A 16139-nucleotide genomic window follows, 5' to 3' on the forward strand; every position below is an offset into this window, starting at 1 on the left:
AGAAACATTGATGAAGTTATGATGTGGGGCAAGGATAAGAGAAGAAGACAAGTAGCTACACGTTTGAAGATTGAAGACATGGTGGAAATTGTTGTATTTGATGTCTTAAATCTGGTCAGATACAGGGTATATCGATGCCATCGACAGTCTGTTCGATGTCACCTTTGATGGCATCGAACAGTGCTTGATCCCATCGCAATTTTTCAGATTTTCTCCAGTTGGTCGCTGACCTATCTGGGCACTTTTTTCGATGCCATCGATGGATGTTCGATTGAACCTCTGATGACATTGAACATAGATCGATGCAATCAAAAATTTAAGGAAAATCGAATTTTGTCGTTAGACAGTTTAGGTGTTAATTTGATGTCATCGACCTGACTTCGATGCCATTGAAGGATAAGTTTCGATGACATCGAAGGGTGTTCGATGACATCGAACGTTTTGCGTAGAATTTTGCAGATCTGCCGGATCTGCGAAATTTGTTTCCGATTTTGTTTGGGATTCACCTTTAAGTTATAAATATGGGTGTAAACGGGATTGGGAGGTAATTCCAAGGGTTTCTAAATAGTTCTAGGGTTTCAAAGGAGTGTAGCAAGGGTGAGATTCGAGGTTGTTCGAATTGGATAAGCCTTCTCTCTTTATAATTTCTGCTTTCATAGTGAATTTTTGTCGCTTTCTGCCATGGTTTTTTCCCAAAAGGGGTTTTCCACGTTAAATCGATGTGTTCTTCCTTGTGTTTGCTTGGTGTTATCTAATTGCTATCCTAGCTTCATCCCTGTATGATTCCATTGTTCTACCCAACAACCCTTGCTCATCACTGACTGGATGATTGGCTTTCTTTGTTTGTGGCATTGCTCGAACTTCAGTGACGACCAAAAAGGGGAAGAACATACCACCAGCCTCAAAGTCTAGCACTTGCTCCAGATCTACTGCTACATCCATGAACCTGACCCTGGAGAAAATTAAGAAACACTAGACTGATGCATCATCATCTATATCTTTCACCTTTGCCAAAAAAGATTCGATATTGAATAGAACTGATTCTGACCATGCTTGTGCCGGAACCCCAAAAATCCAGATCCAAATTCCTCGATTGGTGAATATCTCTGATGGAACCCATGGCTCCACCCTGCAAAGAGAGATTTCTGTGTGGAGGTATATCTGCGAAGAAAGCAGAGGCATCTTCACCTCATGGACTGCCTGCACCTCCAGAGACAAAGATCCGCTGCTTGATTGTCTTCCCCTTTCGATCCGCTTTAACCTAACCATCATTCAAGATAGCCATCCACAAGAAGGGAGAAAATAGAATTACCAGTGTGAATCACTCGGGAGAACCTATTGGTGAAATTGCTTTTAAGCAAGTTAGAGTAGCAAACTACCCACTGTAAGGTTTATTACTTACTGAAGTTCATTCTCCCACATGAATTGTAATGAATCTATTTCTTCAGAAGGATTGCGAGGATAAGCTGTGTTAGATCTTTTTAAGCATAAATGTCATCTCAATAATGCTTTCACATGTCATTTTTACCCCTGCATTAATCACCCCCGATGAGGAGTCTCGAACACGAGACTTCGCGCTCTGATACCAATTTGATGTAGGACAATTAACTACTTGCTCTAAAAGCTCAAATTGTTAGAGTATGACGAATTAATCCTTTTATCTCATAGCCTAGGCCCCACATCTCATGGGTTAGGACCTTAGCCGAACCCCCCTCGTGGGCTCGTGCGCCCCAAATCACATGGGCCGCCCATCCCGAGTGTGTCCCAACATCCCACATGCTACCCCACTTGAGCTCGGTGTGAAATGCCCCTGCATTAATCACCCTTGGTGAGGAGTCTCGAACTTGAGACCTCCCCTGTGGGCCCCAAATCACATGGGTCACCCACCCCGAGTGTGTCTCTGCATCCCACAGGCTACCCTACTCGAGCCCGGTGTGAAAATGCCCCTGCATTAACTTAGTTTCTCTTGCTAGACCTTGTGACATTTCGATCTCTCTCTCTCTCTCTTCCTGGGCCATTCTTCAGTAATTTGTGTGCATTGGTGCAGGCTTTACCAAGTAGCCAATGTTAAGATGGAATGGAATTTGATCATGGAATGGACTTTGATCAAGACATTCCCAGATTTATTAGGAACAGGTTCCCCCCACCGATCCTGCATTAATATCCTTCACTATCATGTCATCTCAAGGCAGAATGGACATTGAGAGTTTTGCAGAGCTGATTATTCATTTCTTGCTTATTGTTGATTTTATCAGCTGCTCTCTCTCTCTCTCTCTCTCTCTCTCTCTCTCTACTGTGACTTTTATTCCCATGTTGAGTGCAGGAAAAGCTACTTGTGTGAAATTCGATCCATATGCAAAATACATTGCAGTAGGTTCAATGGATCGAAACCTTCGCATATTTGGCTTACCAGGCGGCAGATCAGAAGAATCTTAGAGCATCATCAACTCCTCTCGGATTCTGCAGTTGCAGCATGTCTTTTTGGGGGTAAAAAGTGACAACAAGACTAAGAGCCTTTGTTTCGTTCATATCTAATATGTTATTCATGCTTTCCCTGATTCTTGGGGATCATCCTTTAAAATAGATGTCAATCCTCCATACGAAGGGGAAGCTTTGTAAAAGCAGATGCTTAAGTTTTGGAGAAATACTTAATGCTTTAGTGTGTTTTTTTGGGTTGTTTCACTGATTTCAAGAACCAATTGCAGTTTTATGGTTTAGCAGGATTCGGGCCACTTGGGTCGTGGGACGCTCCATGAAGATGTGGCGCCAAAGACCAGGTTCTGCTCATCAGGTAGGGACAGGTTCATGGATAGTTACAGGAAAGATAACCAGTGGCCAATATTCAATGTATGCCCACCTGATGAGAGGACCTTCATTTTCTTAGCCGTAGGGCAGTGACCACTTTTCATAGCCCATGTCTTCAAAAAATCACTTTGGTGGATGATTCCAAACATCGAATTGGTAACGAGGAGAATGGACGGTCCATATTCTTTAGGCTAGAAAAGGTCCAACTCACTGATTCAGATTGCTCGTTGTTGTGGGCAACCCCCCTTTGGTGACCCCCCTTTTTTTTTCTGTTCAAAAAGCACATTGATTAGATAATCCTAACCATCTGATTGATGGTTAGGGGAGCGGATGGTTTATGTTGATTACAAGAGAAGGCCTACTAACTGACTTTAATGGCCCATCTTTTTGAAAGCTCCTTCAAATGATTCTAACAATTTGATTCATGGTTAGGAGAATGAATGGCTCATATTGATTATGTTAGAAGGTTTGATAATTGACTTGAGCAAAAATCATTTTGGCTGGATGATTCTATCCATCTGATTGGTGTTTTGGGAAAGAGATGCACGCATGTTTGGTCTGTGGAATTGAATGGTATTGAATTGTATTAGATGGGATTAACATCATTATTGCACAATGATTGCATGTATGGAAATACCATGGTATTGTAGCCATCCAATCCCATGTTTAGGAAAAAAATTTGCAACGGGAAGACACGGGATTAAGCAAAATCATGTTTGGTAGACCAAAGAATTGTAATCAACAAACCAAATTCACAACGGATGTCATTCACTCGTACACATATATAACCAAAATGTCATGCGTTAACAGTGTATATAGATGGATGGCATGGATAAATGGATGCATCAATGTGGGGCTCACATGTGTATAGTGGATTTTAAAATCCATGGAAATCTTGCATGAGACCAAACGCAATTCTATCACGCCTAATCTCAACCTTTCCTATCCAATCCAAATGTTGGATGGAATTGCACGGAACCAAATGCAATTATATCTTACCTAATGCCTTCTAATACACCTAGAAAAGGTTGGAGCATTCATTTGGATAGTCATCATGCGCGGCCCTCCTTTGATTGCCCAGCTTTCTTAAGAATCACTTTTTGGCCAGGATATCGATTGCACCAGTAAAATTTCATCATTGATTCGATCACCAATCATGTGCAGGTCCCTCTTTAATGGGCCATCTCTCTCTCTCTCTCTCAAAAATCACTTTGATTGGATGATCCTTGCCATTTGATGAATGTGGTTAGCAAAACAGATGGGTCTTTATTGATTATACTAGAAGAATGCTAGAAATTTTTAAAGCATTTCTAGACCGATCCATCATGTATGACCCCTAATCATATGACAATAATTAGGAAATCAGATGCTGTGATTTTATTTTTTAACTGTCAATGATGAATCGCTGACCTTGATTTCTCTCACCCCTCTAAAAGATGACTTCAATCAGATGATCCTAACCACATGACCAATGACTTGGGAAATGGATGTTCTATGTTTGATTATATTTGAATTTACCATTGATTTGGAGTTCATTATTTGTGACCCACCTTTGTGGCCCATTCCTCCCTAAACCTACTCTGATTTGTTGATCACAACTATTCATCTAATACTTTAGAGAATGGACGGTCCATATTGATTTTGCTAAACAAGGTCCGCTCAATCATATGCGGCTTACATATGATGGCCCATCCCTTTCACAAATGAACATCGCATGGTGGAAATGAGAGAGCGGAATGGAGAAAAGAAATCGACAAAAGAATTTAAGTTTTCTTTGAAAATGAAAACATTTTTCAATAAAATCAACAAATTACCACTCAAAAACTACTTTCTAAAGAAGTGAAAATGTCATTTTACTTAGGAAAGAGGCCTTGTTTGTGGACTGAAAATGAATGAACAGTCATCATTATCATCTAACCCTTATCCCAAACCAATTAAACTAAAGGGGGGAAGAAAAGGCACTGAAAATGAATTGCAACTATTAAGGAACTAAAAAATTGTTATGACTGAACATTTTCTATAGATGTTTTTGCATCCTATTGGCCCACTTGGTTCCAGCGCAGACCATCCAAATCGATGACTCAACTGTGGAATGTTGGGCCACTCGGTTTCAATTCTACACATTGTACAGTTGTCTGCCTTTTCAAGCCATCCAAATTGTTCACTCGACTGTAGGGTGGGCCATTTCATTTCAACTATTCACATGGCATAGTGGCAATCCAGACCGTCCAAATCAATGGTGGGCCAGTTAGTTCCAACCATACATATGGCATAGTTGTATAACAATCCAGCCCATCCAAATCATGGACTCAACTTAGGATGGCCAGCGACAACATTTCAACTGTACGCATAGGGGTGTACACGGGTCGGGTCAGGCCGAGTCGAACTGGGCTCAACTTGGCTAGGCCCGTTCAACAGCCACACTAGGCCCAGCCCGGCCCGATCACGGGCCAACATCTCCAGCCCGAACTTGGCCCGGCATGAATCGGGCGAGTTCGGGCTAGTTTTGAACCTTCGAGTTCGGGCCAGTTTCGAATCTTACTTCAGACTAGTTTCGAACCTTCGAGTTCAATCTACATTATTTTTAGTGCTGTTGTCTACTTTATATTTGGATATACCTTATTTTAAGCTCATGTCATAAAATGATCTAAAAAAACAATGGATAAAGAACATGTTCATCATGGTGGGGCCCAAAGAATACCATGTTACTGGCAGCGCAACTTGCAGGCATTTCCACCTTTGGCTTTTTAAGTCCAATAATCTAGTCCAACTAGCATTCAAGTGGCCCACAAGGCATGAAAAATCTAGAGAGGAGACATCAACCATTGATTTGCGTGGGGCCACCGTGCATGTATAATCTACTAATTAGTGTAAAAATCAGGTCATTATAAAATTAGATAAACTAAGTGGAAATCGATTGTGGACGCCCCTCTCAGTTGTCGTCACTTCCATGGTCCACCTGAGTTTTGGAAGTGGCGCCCCCTAAAAGCCCTACTTATCGGTTCTACGTGGGAACTGCTATGATATATGTAACATGTTATGTGTTTTATCCACACCGTTCAACCACATTTACGAATCATTTTTATGGCATTAGACAAAAAATAAAGTAGATTCAAATCTCAATTAAACCACACCACGGGAAAAAAATGGTAATTAAATGCACACCATTAAAAAAAGTAGTACTTGAGCACTCACCCTTAAGAACTTCTTGAGAATAAAGTTTTGGATGAATACTGTGTTTTCCTTTCATTTTCCTCTGGTGTGGTCCACCTGAGATTTGAATCTACCTATTTTATTGTTTCATGCCATAAAATTATCTGGAATATGGATGGACAGTATGGATCAAACATATACACCATGGTGTGGCCCACAGAGCACTGCCCAAGATGGTGATACCCCTATCATAGGGTTACCATGGAGTCCACCTTGATATATGTATTGTGTATCCATTCCATCCATCCATATATATATAAAAGCAGGAGAGGAAAAATTGATCCATAGCTAGCACTAAGAGCAAATCTAAACTGAAGATCAAAAAAAAAAAAAATTCTCTAATCTACACAGATCTACTAGATCAAGTAACCTAAAAAAAAAATCTCTAATCTACACAGATCTACTGAAAGAGGAATCATACACTGAAAGAGAGAGAGAGAGAGAGAGAGAGAGAGAGAGAGAGAGAAATCATACTGGTTGCGGTTGGACGGAGGGACGAGCGAGCTCTGCTGGTCGGAAGGCGAGACGAGCAGAGAGGCGGAGGTCCTCTAGTGGTTGGACGGACGGACGAGCAGAGAGAGGTGGACGGCCTTTGGTGGTCGCACGGACGCACAAGCAGAGAGAGGCGGACGACCTCTGGTGGTTGCACGGACAGACGAGCAGAGAGAGGCGGATGGCCTCTGGTGGTTGCACAGACGGACGAGTAGAGAAAGGCAGACGGCCTCTGCTGGTTGGACAAGAGAGAGAGGGCCGCTGGTCGGACGAGAGAGAGAGAGAGAGAGAGAGAGAGAGAGAGAGAGAGAGAGATTTGGTGGGGTCGGGCAGGGATGGAGTGAGCAGGGGAGGAGAGGGTTTGGTAGGGATGGTGGGGTCGGGCGTTTTCAGCAAAAGGGAATGTGGGAAGTGATAGGTAGGTTTTTTTTTTTAATAGATATATATACCTAAAGGCGGGCGGCCGGGTCGGGTAGGGACGAGTCGAGTCGGGTTTCGGACCGAGTCGGGCCGAACTGGGTCATATCCGAACTCGGCCTGAACTCAGTTTCGGGTTGAGAAAATTGGCCCATCCTGACCCGAACTCAGTTCCGAGTCAAGCCGAGTCAAGTTTTCGGGCCGAGTCGAGCGAGCTAACCGGGCTAGCCTGGTTTGTGTACACCCCTACGTACGCATGAAAGTTGCACGGCAAGACAGACCGTCCAAATCACTGTACCAACAAAGAATGAAGCTACAGTTGACACATAAATCAGATCTTATACGAGCATACAATGTTGGAGTATGTGGCATGATTAATCTATGACACCCCCCCTCCTCCGAAAAAAGAAGAAGAAGAAGAAGAAGAAATCTATGCAATGTTAATTTGTGTCACCCAAACAATTGATAACGATATCCACAAGGGCTTATACGAGTACATAGTGTTACTGCCAAACATCATAAATCTATAGTCATTAGAAAAATAATAATAATCATAAAATAACCATATCCAAGAAATGCTATCCACATTTTGCTATGATGTGCGCCAAACAGATGCCTGTATAAATCCTACTCTAATAACAATGTTTTCTTGAATAATCCAAAACCACCATCTTTCACAGCTAATCATTCCTGGGCCGAACATCAAATTCATGGAAATCAGAGAACCCATGATACAGATGATCTGTCTGGGGATGCATCAACAATCTCTGATAAAGCAGCGGATTCGTTGGTCCGAAATGCTGGGGCCCATGAAAACACCCTTCCTCATGAAATGCATTGTATGCAACAACCTCATTGTTATTTTGCAGCATCCCAAATCCTGGATTTATAAATGGTAGCATCCCAACACCCAGATTGGTAAATGGTAGTGAAGGTAGGCTGTCGGCGCCACAGTATAATTTTCCACCACTGAACGCATTTGGCATGAAACTGGAATTAAGAACTGCTGGATTATGAAGAAATTCGTCGGCATCGTAGTTGAATTCTCTCCCACTCGATTTGTGCGGCATGAAATTGGACTCAAAAGTTGTTGGATTATGAAGAAAATCGTGTGCATTGTAGTTGAATTTTTCACCACTCGACATGTTTGGAATGAAACTGGACTCAAAAACTGCTGGATTATGAAGAAATTCCAGCGCCGAATAATCGTGATCAGGAAGTTCTATAGAGGATATAGGAAGCGGTTGGAGTTGAACACTGAGCTTTGAAACTTCAACCTCTTCAGTTAGTTGTAGAAAGCGTTGGTTATCCTTAAGCAATGCAATTCTCTGTCTCACATCCTCCATTTTCGCATCGAGCTGGTTTGCAAGCTCCCTCAGTGACTCTTCAGGCCAGTTGTCCAGCTGATCATCCCACCAAGGGTACATTGTCATTTTCCCATTCCCTCGGTGCAGGCGAACAAGCTCTTCTTCCATCTTTTTCTTCTTGTTCTCCAAGTAGCTCGAGAGATCAACCTTCCGCTTCCCTTTCTCTTCATCACTGACTCTTTTATACCGCTTGATGATACGTTCAACTTCAGTCGCTTCATTGGGCCATGTCAGGGGCTTGGACGGTCCATCCCCGTCATATTCCTTGAAGCAGATCATACATGTATCGACCCCACAAAGCGTCGAGAATTCGTATGCCTTCTTCTTCAGCCCCTGTTTTCTTTTGTTGAATGTCACATTGCGTGATTTCGGGTCTTCGATGAACTTCGTCGCGGCTTTCCGGCGACACATTTTTGCTGAAAATTTTGATTAAAATAATTAAAATTTAAACATGTATGAACATTGGGGCCCACGTCGAGAGATGATCTGTGTACTAACTGTTGGATGGTTGATGGTTGTAAATTGAAGGTGGACCACTGGAAAGAACTTCTCAATGATTCACATTCAACTCCACAAACCAACAATCAAGATTGTGTCATAAGCCATGACACATCCAAATTGTTCTAATGATCCAACCACCGCTTTGATGGGCCTCATGAGACAAGCATTTCAAGCCCTAGATTCTCGCCTCATGGGACAAGCATTTCAAGCCCTAGATTCTCGCCTCATGGGACAAGCATTTCAAGCCCTAGATTCTCCCTAACAGAAGATGTTAGGTGAAGAAACTTATTAAATGGTAGGAACAAAAATAATAACAACATGGTGTTCAATGGTCTATATTCTAGAGGAAAAAACAAAAATTGAATCAACGGCTATGATGGACCAACCAGCATGGTTTCCATATATGGGTCATTCTTAGTAGGGCCCATTAGATGAAAAGATGGTGATCTCCATATATATATATAGACATTGCATTGAGGTGAGAGAGAGAGAGAGAGAGAGAGAGAGAGGAATAGGAAACATACCTTACAATGAAAGAAATTGCCCTAGCTTTCTTGTTCGAGATATTTCATATAATGTTTTTCTAAAACTATGAGGTATATATCACATACCATTTTTCTTTCCGAATTCCTCTTATATAGACAACTCAAGTATCCCTTATTTTATGTACTCAAATGCCCCTTATAAGGAGGTCGTGTAACAAAAGCCTCTGTGGGCCCACTCTGATATTTGTGTGAAATCCACCCCGCCCATCATTTTCGCCAGCTCATGTTCGGATGTGGTCTCACAAATCAGTCAGATCCAACATCCTAGTGGGCCATACGAGAGGGAACAGTGAGGATGAGATGCCTACCATTGAAACCTTCCTGGGGTTCACTGTGATTTTTATATTCCATCCAACCCGTTCATAAGGTCAGCTTGGACAGGATGAAGGTAAAAACAAAATATCGGCCTGATCCAAGACTTTAGTGGGCCCCACGAAGGTTTCAGTGGTAGGCGTCCCCCATCCCTCCTTTTCACTGTGGTGTAACCCACTCGAGTTTTGGACCGGCCTCATTTTGGGGCTCACTTAAATGAGCGGGCACAAATAATAGACAGAGTGGATGTCACCCAAACACTACGGTGTCCATAGTTTGAGCCGTTGAAAACTAAAGTTCGAATGGCTCATATTCAAATCCAAGAGTCAAAGGTTAAGATCACCAATAAGGCACGATTACATGATCATGGCTTATGTAAGGCTATGATGATATCTTGAACGGTTCGGATCATCATATAGATGCAATCCTAAGTGAAAATCCACCCTACCCTATCAATATCTCTCACATTGGAAACTTTTTAACCGTTGAGGTTTAGAAAAAATAAAAATAAAATCTTTTTAATTTTTTTGGCAACTTCGACGTCGGATCCTCTGCCAGCTGCAAAAGGAAGCGGATTGGCTGGTGTACCACACACCAGCTATATAGCTGGTGTAGGTACGTCAGCAAGTTCTGTGGGTCCCATAATGATGTATGGATTATATCCAAACCGTCCATGCATTTTTTGAGCTCGTCGTAAATCTTGAAACGAAAAATAAAACAGATCTAACGATCAAATGGACCACATTGAAAAAAGCGTGGGGGATTAAACGTCTGTCATTGAACCCCTTTTGGGGTTCACAGAAGTTTTGGATCAATATGGAATTTTCTTTCCTCTTCATCCATTCTTTTTGACGTTAGGAACAAATTGGATGGAAAATAAACGTTACGGTGGGCCTACGAAAATTTTAACGGTGAAAATCATTATCTCGGTTGCTATTTGTGGTGTGGTCCATTTGATATTTGGATATGGTTCATTTTTTGAATGATAATCTAAAATGATCTCGAAAAATGGATGCATGGTGTGGATATAATAAAAACATCATTGTGGGGCCCATGTAACTTTGATCTCCTTTAAACCGTTCGTATAACTCGGAGCTGGAGGAGCGTCAGCGCTCGTCGTGGAGCGACACGTACCTGCATCAGCTATTTAGCTGGTGTTGTGGTACACCAGCCAATCCACTTCCGCGGCGGAAAATCGGAAATAGAAAGTGAAAATACCGTAATCTAGCCGAGTAAGTGGTACTCTTCTACTTAGATCTACACCGTCAAAATTATGGGCCTGATTGGGATTTGCTAGAGGTCATCCTAATCATTAGCCTATTGAAATAAGAGCCTTTAACGACATCTGTAACCATACATCTATTAGAAATCAATTGAATGGATAGGATCATCTAATGCTTTTAAAGTTTGGTCCATACTCTATCCTGCCCTATGTATGCCACCTGTCGCAATGAGGTGCGTTCATATGATCTACCATACTCGGCTAAACTAAAATTTGTTAATTCCGCACGCGGCTCTCTATGTGCCTTCATTTGAGCCACGTGCACAGCATCCACACCGTAGACATCGTTGAAACCATGAAGATGACCCGATCAAAATCCCAACTGTCCTTTTCAAGACTTGGGCCCCACGTGTACGGAGTGTATGTTAACAAAACGGACGCGGATTGCGTCCTACCCCCGCCCGTCTCTCGCCCCGAACAGGCAGTTTTGTGGGCGGGCCCATGTATCCGTTTATCCAAGCCGTCCATCCCTTTTCTAAGATCATTTTATCTATTGGCAAAAAAATGACACAGATCCAACGCTCAAGTGGACCACACCAAATAATAAGCTTGGTTGCATTTAATGCACTGCAGTTGCGTAAAATGCATGAGTCATCTGTGGTGTGGTCCACTTGAGCGTTAGATCTGTGTCATTTTTTCCATAATGCATTAAAATGACATGAGAAAAGGGATGAACGGTTTGGATAAACGGATACATCACGGTCGGCCCGCCCACGGAACTGCCCGTTCGGGCCTAGAGACGGGCGGGGGTAGGACGCAATCTGCGTCCTAACAAAACAACCTCCAAGCAACGACTTACACGTGGGACCTGTCAAGTAGATGTTGGGGCCCACTTGGTCGCCGCTTCGATGGAGCGGGACGAAGGAAGTTCCTGCACTGTAAACCTAGGTGGGGCCCACCGTGATGTTTATGATAAATCCACACCGTCCATCCGTTTTGTGAGCTCATTTTAGGATTGAAACCAAAAGTGAGAAGGATCTAAGAATCAAGTGGGCCTTACTAAAAGAAAAGGTGTTTAGAGAAATTCCTACCGTTGAAACTTCCCTGGAGTTGAAAGCGATGTTTACATGCCATCCATACCGTTCATAACGTCATTCCTACTGGGATGAACTGAAAACACAAATATTAGCATGATTCGAAACTTATCTGGCCCCACGAATGAATATTTAAACGGTGGACGTTCAATTCTCCCGTTTCGGCCCACTCTAGTATTGGATCTGGATCATTTTTGACGTGATGTTCTAAAATGAATTCAAAAAATGGATGGACGGTGTGAATTTCTTACAAACATCACAGTCCGTCCCACCTGGGTTCCCAGCGGAGGACCTTCCTACGAAAGGCTTTTCCTGGTGTATACGTGCAATGTTGTCACGCACGTGTTGGGCGAGCGAGGGATTTACAAACTCGAGATCGTGGAAATTGGTAATAATTACATACGATATCGCGCGAAGATACGCTCAAAAGGAAGCTTCCCGAGCAATTGCACAGTGGGTTTTGTAAATACGGTATACAGTGCACTTCTTCCCAACCTACAAATGGTAGATGTATTAATCCGGACCATCCATTTGTTGGGCTATTAAGAATGATTTAGTATTAGAAAATTATAATAATGAAAGTATCCTGACCGTCAATTTCTTTGCATTTTTTTAATCGTTGAACTCAGACCATAAATAATAATAAATAAAGAAAAAACAGAATTTGTTTGATCCAACTAGATGGACGCCCCGAAACGATAGATCTCCAGATCATTCCCAATAGAAATGTATGGGTGCATCCACTCCGTCCATCTTTTATGACAGCTTATTTTAAGTGAGCCTCAGAATAACGCCGATCAAAAACTCATTGATTACACTAATAAAACTCCTATCACCGATTTGGATCACCAATCATGTGCAAGTCCCTCTTTAATGGCCCATCTCTCTCAAAAATCACTTTGATCAGATTATCTTTACCATTGATAAATGTGGTTATACCAAAAATGACTGGGTCTGTATTGATTATACTAGAAGAATGCTAGAAAAGTTTTAAACATTTCTAGACCGTCCATCATGTAAGGCCCCCACAATCCTTTTTGTTTTTTTTTTTAAAACTGTCAATGATGCATACCAGACCTTGATTTCTCATCCAGACCGTCCAAATCACTGTCTCAACTCTCGATTGTAGGCTACACTTGGCATCTATAGTTCTATACCACAATCCAGAACCTCTAAATCGATGGTGGGCCAGTAAGTTCCAACCATACACATGAAATAGTTGTACAACAATCCAGTCCATCCAAATCATGGACTCAACTTAGGATGGCCAGCGACATGATTTTGACAATAGAAATGGCATAATAGCAAGTTAATCCAGACCCTCCAATCAAAAATCACCAACCCAACTGTAACTCGTTGGTTTCAACCATACACATGACAGTTGCACCGCAATCCAGACCATCCAAATCACTGGGCAAACAGAGAATGGAGCTACACAATGTTGAAGTATGTGGCATGATTAATGTATGACGTCATAATATAAAAATAAAAAATAAAATCTATATTATTTTGTGACATCCAAACAGTAGATAGCGATATATACAAGGGTTTAATTATACAAATACCTAGTGTTACTGTCAAACATCATAAATCTATAGTCATTAGAAAAATAATAATCATCATAAAATAACCATTTACAGGAAATGCTATCCACATTTTGCAATGATGCGAGCCAAACAGAGGCCTGTATAAATCCTATTCTAATAGCAATGTTTGTTTCTCCATTCATCTGAAACCACCATCTTTCACAGGCAATCATTCCTGAGCCGAATATCGAATTCATGATACACATGATCTGTCTAGGGATGCATCAACGGTGTCTGATAAGGCAGCTGATTCGATGGCCAGAAATCAGACGGTCTGAAATGCTGGGACCCATAAAAACACCCTTCCTGATGAAATGCATTGTATGCAACACCCTCACTGTTATTTTGCAGCATACCAAATCCTGGATTTATAAGCATCTCAACATCCAGATTGGTAAATAGTAGTGAAGGTAGGCCGTCAGCGCCGCAGTCGAATTCTCCACCACTAGACATGTTTGGCATGAAATTGGAATTAAAAACTGATGGATTATGAAGAAATTCATCGTTGAATTCTGTCCCAGTCGATGTGTTTGGCATGGAATTGGACTCAATAGTTGCTGGATTATGAAGAAATTCATCGGCGTAGTTGAATTCTGTCCCATCAATAGCTGTTGGATAATGAAGAAATTCGTCTGCGTCGTAGTTGAATTCTGTCCCATCAATGGCTGCTGAATTATGAAGAAATTCGTCGGCGTCGTAGTTGAATTCCATCCCATCAATAGCTGCTGGATTATGAAGAAATTCGTCGGTGTCGTAGTTGAATTCTGTCCCACTTGACGTGTTCGGCATGAAATTGGACTCAAAAGCTGTTGGATTATGAAGAAAATCGTCTGCATTGTAGTTGAATTTTCCACCACTCAACATGTTTGGAATGAAACTGGACTCAAAAGCTGCTGGATTATGAAGAAATTCTGGCACCGTATAATCTTGATCAGGAAGTTTTATAGAGGATATAGGAAGCGGTTGGAGTTGAACCCCGAGCTTTGAAACTTCAACCTCTTCAGTTAGTTGTAGAAAGCGTTGGTTATCCTTAAGCAATGCAATTCTCTTTCTCACATCCTCCATTTTCGCATCGAGCTGATTTGCAAGCTCCGGAAGTGAATCTTCAGGCCAGTTGTCTAGCCGATCTTCCCAACAAGGGTTCATTGGCATTTTCTCATTCACTTGGCGTATGCGAACGAGCTCATCTTCCATCTTCTTCTTCTTGTTCTCCAAGAAGCTAGAGAGATCGACCTTCCGCTTCTCTTTCACATCACTGATACTTTTGTACCGCTTGATGATACGTTCAACCTCAGACGCTTCGTCAGGCCATGTCAGGGGCTTGGACGGTCCATCGCCGTCGTCCTCCTTGAAGCAGATCATGCATGTATCGATCCCACAAAGCGTCGACAATTCATATGCCTTCTTCTTCAGCCCTTGTTCTCTCTTGTTGAAGGTGGCGTTGCGTGATTTCGGGTCTTTGATGAACTTCGTCGCAACTTTCCCACACATTTTTTGCTGAAAATAACACAAAATAATGTATAAGTTAAAATTGCTCGAGATTATTTTTGCCAAAAAATTCCTGGGGTCCACTGATTTTTTTATATTCCATCCAATCCGTTCATAATGTGAACTCAGACAGGATGAACCAAATATATATATATATATATATATATATATATATATATGAGCCTGATCCGAGACTTTAGTGGGCCCCACAAAGGTTTCAATGGTAGGCGTCCACCATCCATCCTTTTCACTGTGATGTAACCCACTCGAGTTTTGGACCGGCCTCATTTTGGGGCTCACTTAAATGAGCGGGCTCAAATGATAGACAGAGTGGATGGTGGGCCCCACAATTTTTTTAGACTTGGGAATTTTTGTCCATATTTTGAGCCGTTGAAAACTAAAGTTAGGAATGGCTCGTATTCAAATCCAAGAGTCAAAGGTTAAGATCACCAATAAGGCACGATTACATGATCATAGCTTATGTAAGGCGATGATGAATCTTGAACGGCTCAGATCATCATATGATGCAATCCTAAGTGAAAATACACCCTGCCCTATCAATATCCCAACGCATTGGAAACTTTTTAACCGTTGAGGTTTTTTTTTTTTTTTAAATCTTTTTTATTTTTATGGCAACTTCCACGTCGGATCCTCTGCCAGCTGCAAAAAAATCGGAAGTAAAGAGAGAAAATACCATAATCTATCCTAGTATGGTACATTACATGCCCCCGTACACCGTACAAGTGCTACTCTACTAACGTTGATCTACACCGTCAAAATTATGGGCCTTATTGGGGATTTGCTAGAGATTATCCTAATCACTAGCCTATTGAAATAAGAGTCTTTAACGACATCTGTAACCATACATTTTCCTTGTTTGAGATTTTTCATATAATGTTTTTCTAAAATTATTAGGTACATATAACATACCATTTTTCTGGACGCGGTTTGGCTACTGACGCCACCACAGCCAGGTGGCTAGTGGTAGGTCCTATGTGGACCCCACCATGATATATGTGTTTTATCCACGCCGTCCATCCATTTTGAAAGATAATTTTAGGGCTTGATGACAAAAATGAGGTAGATCTAAATCTCAT

At 41.8% G+C, this 16139-nt stretch overlaps 2 protein-coding genes and 1 long non-coding RNA gene across 3 annotated transcripts; 1 reads left to right on the top strand and 2 right to left on the bottom strand.

Moving 5' to 3' along the window:
* Positions 1-2092: 2092 nt before the first annotated feature.
* On the top strand, positions 2093-2671 carry LOC131245765 (uncharacterized). Its single transcript, XR_009170978.1, has 2 exons — positions 2093-2136; positions 2324-2671. It is a non-coding gene; the product is annotated as an uncharacterized LOC131245765 (long non-coding RNA).
* A 4807-nt stretch (positions 2672-7478) lies between these two features.
* Positions 7479-8705, bottom strand: LOC131247252 (agamous-like MADS-box protein AGL11). The gene has a single exon (XM_058247658.1). The coding sequence runs from the start codon at positions 8703-8705 to the stop codon at positions 7608-7610; it is 1098 nt and encodes a 365-aa protein (XP_058103641.1). The 3' UTR covers positions 7479-7607.
* A 4847-nt stretch (positions 8706-13552) lies between these two features.
* Positions 13553-15045, bottom strand: LOC131247254 (agamous-like MADS-box protein AGL53). The gene has a single exon (XM_058247659.1). The coding sequence runs from the start codon at positions 15043-15045 to the stop codon at positions 13768-13770; it is 1278 nt and encodes a 425-aa protein (XP_058103642.1). The 3' UTR covers positions 13553-13767.
* Between the last annotated feature and the right edge of the window lie 1094 nt (positions 15046-16139).

The sequence above is a fragment of the Magnolia sinica genome, chromosome 5 (genome assembly GCF_029962835.1).
Source record: "Magnolia sinica isolate HGM2019 chromosome 5, MsV1, whole genome shotgun sequence".
NCBI lineage: Eukaryota > Viridiplantae > Streptophyta > Magnoliopsida > Magnoliales > Magnoliaceae > Magnolia > Magnolia sinica.

Bases quoted from the DNA above. Each gene is read 5' to 3' on its own strand.
- LOC131247252 (XM_058247658.1), bottom strand. From the start codon at position 8,705: ATGTGTCGCCGGAAAGCCGCGACGAAGTTCATCGAAGACCCGAAATCA.
- LOC131247254 (XM_058247659.1), bottom strand. From the start codon at position 15,045: ATGTGTGGGAAAGTTGCGACGAAGTTCATCAAAGACCCGAAATCACGC.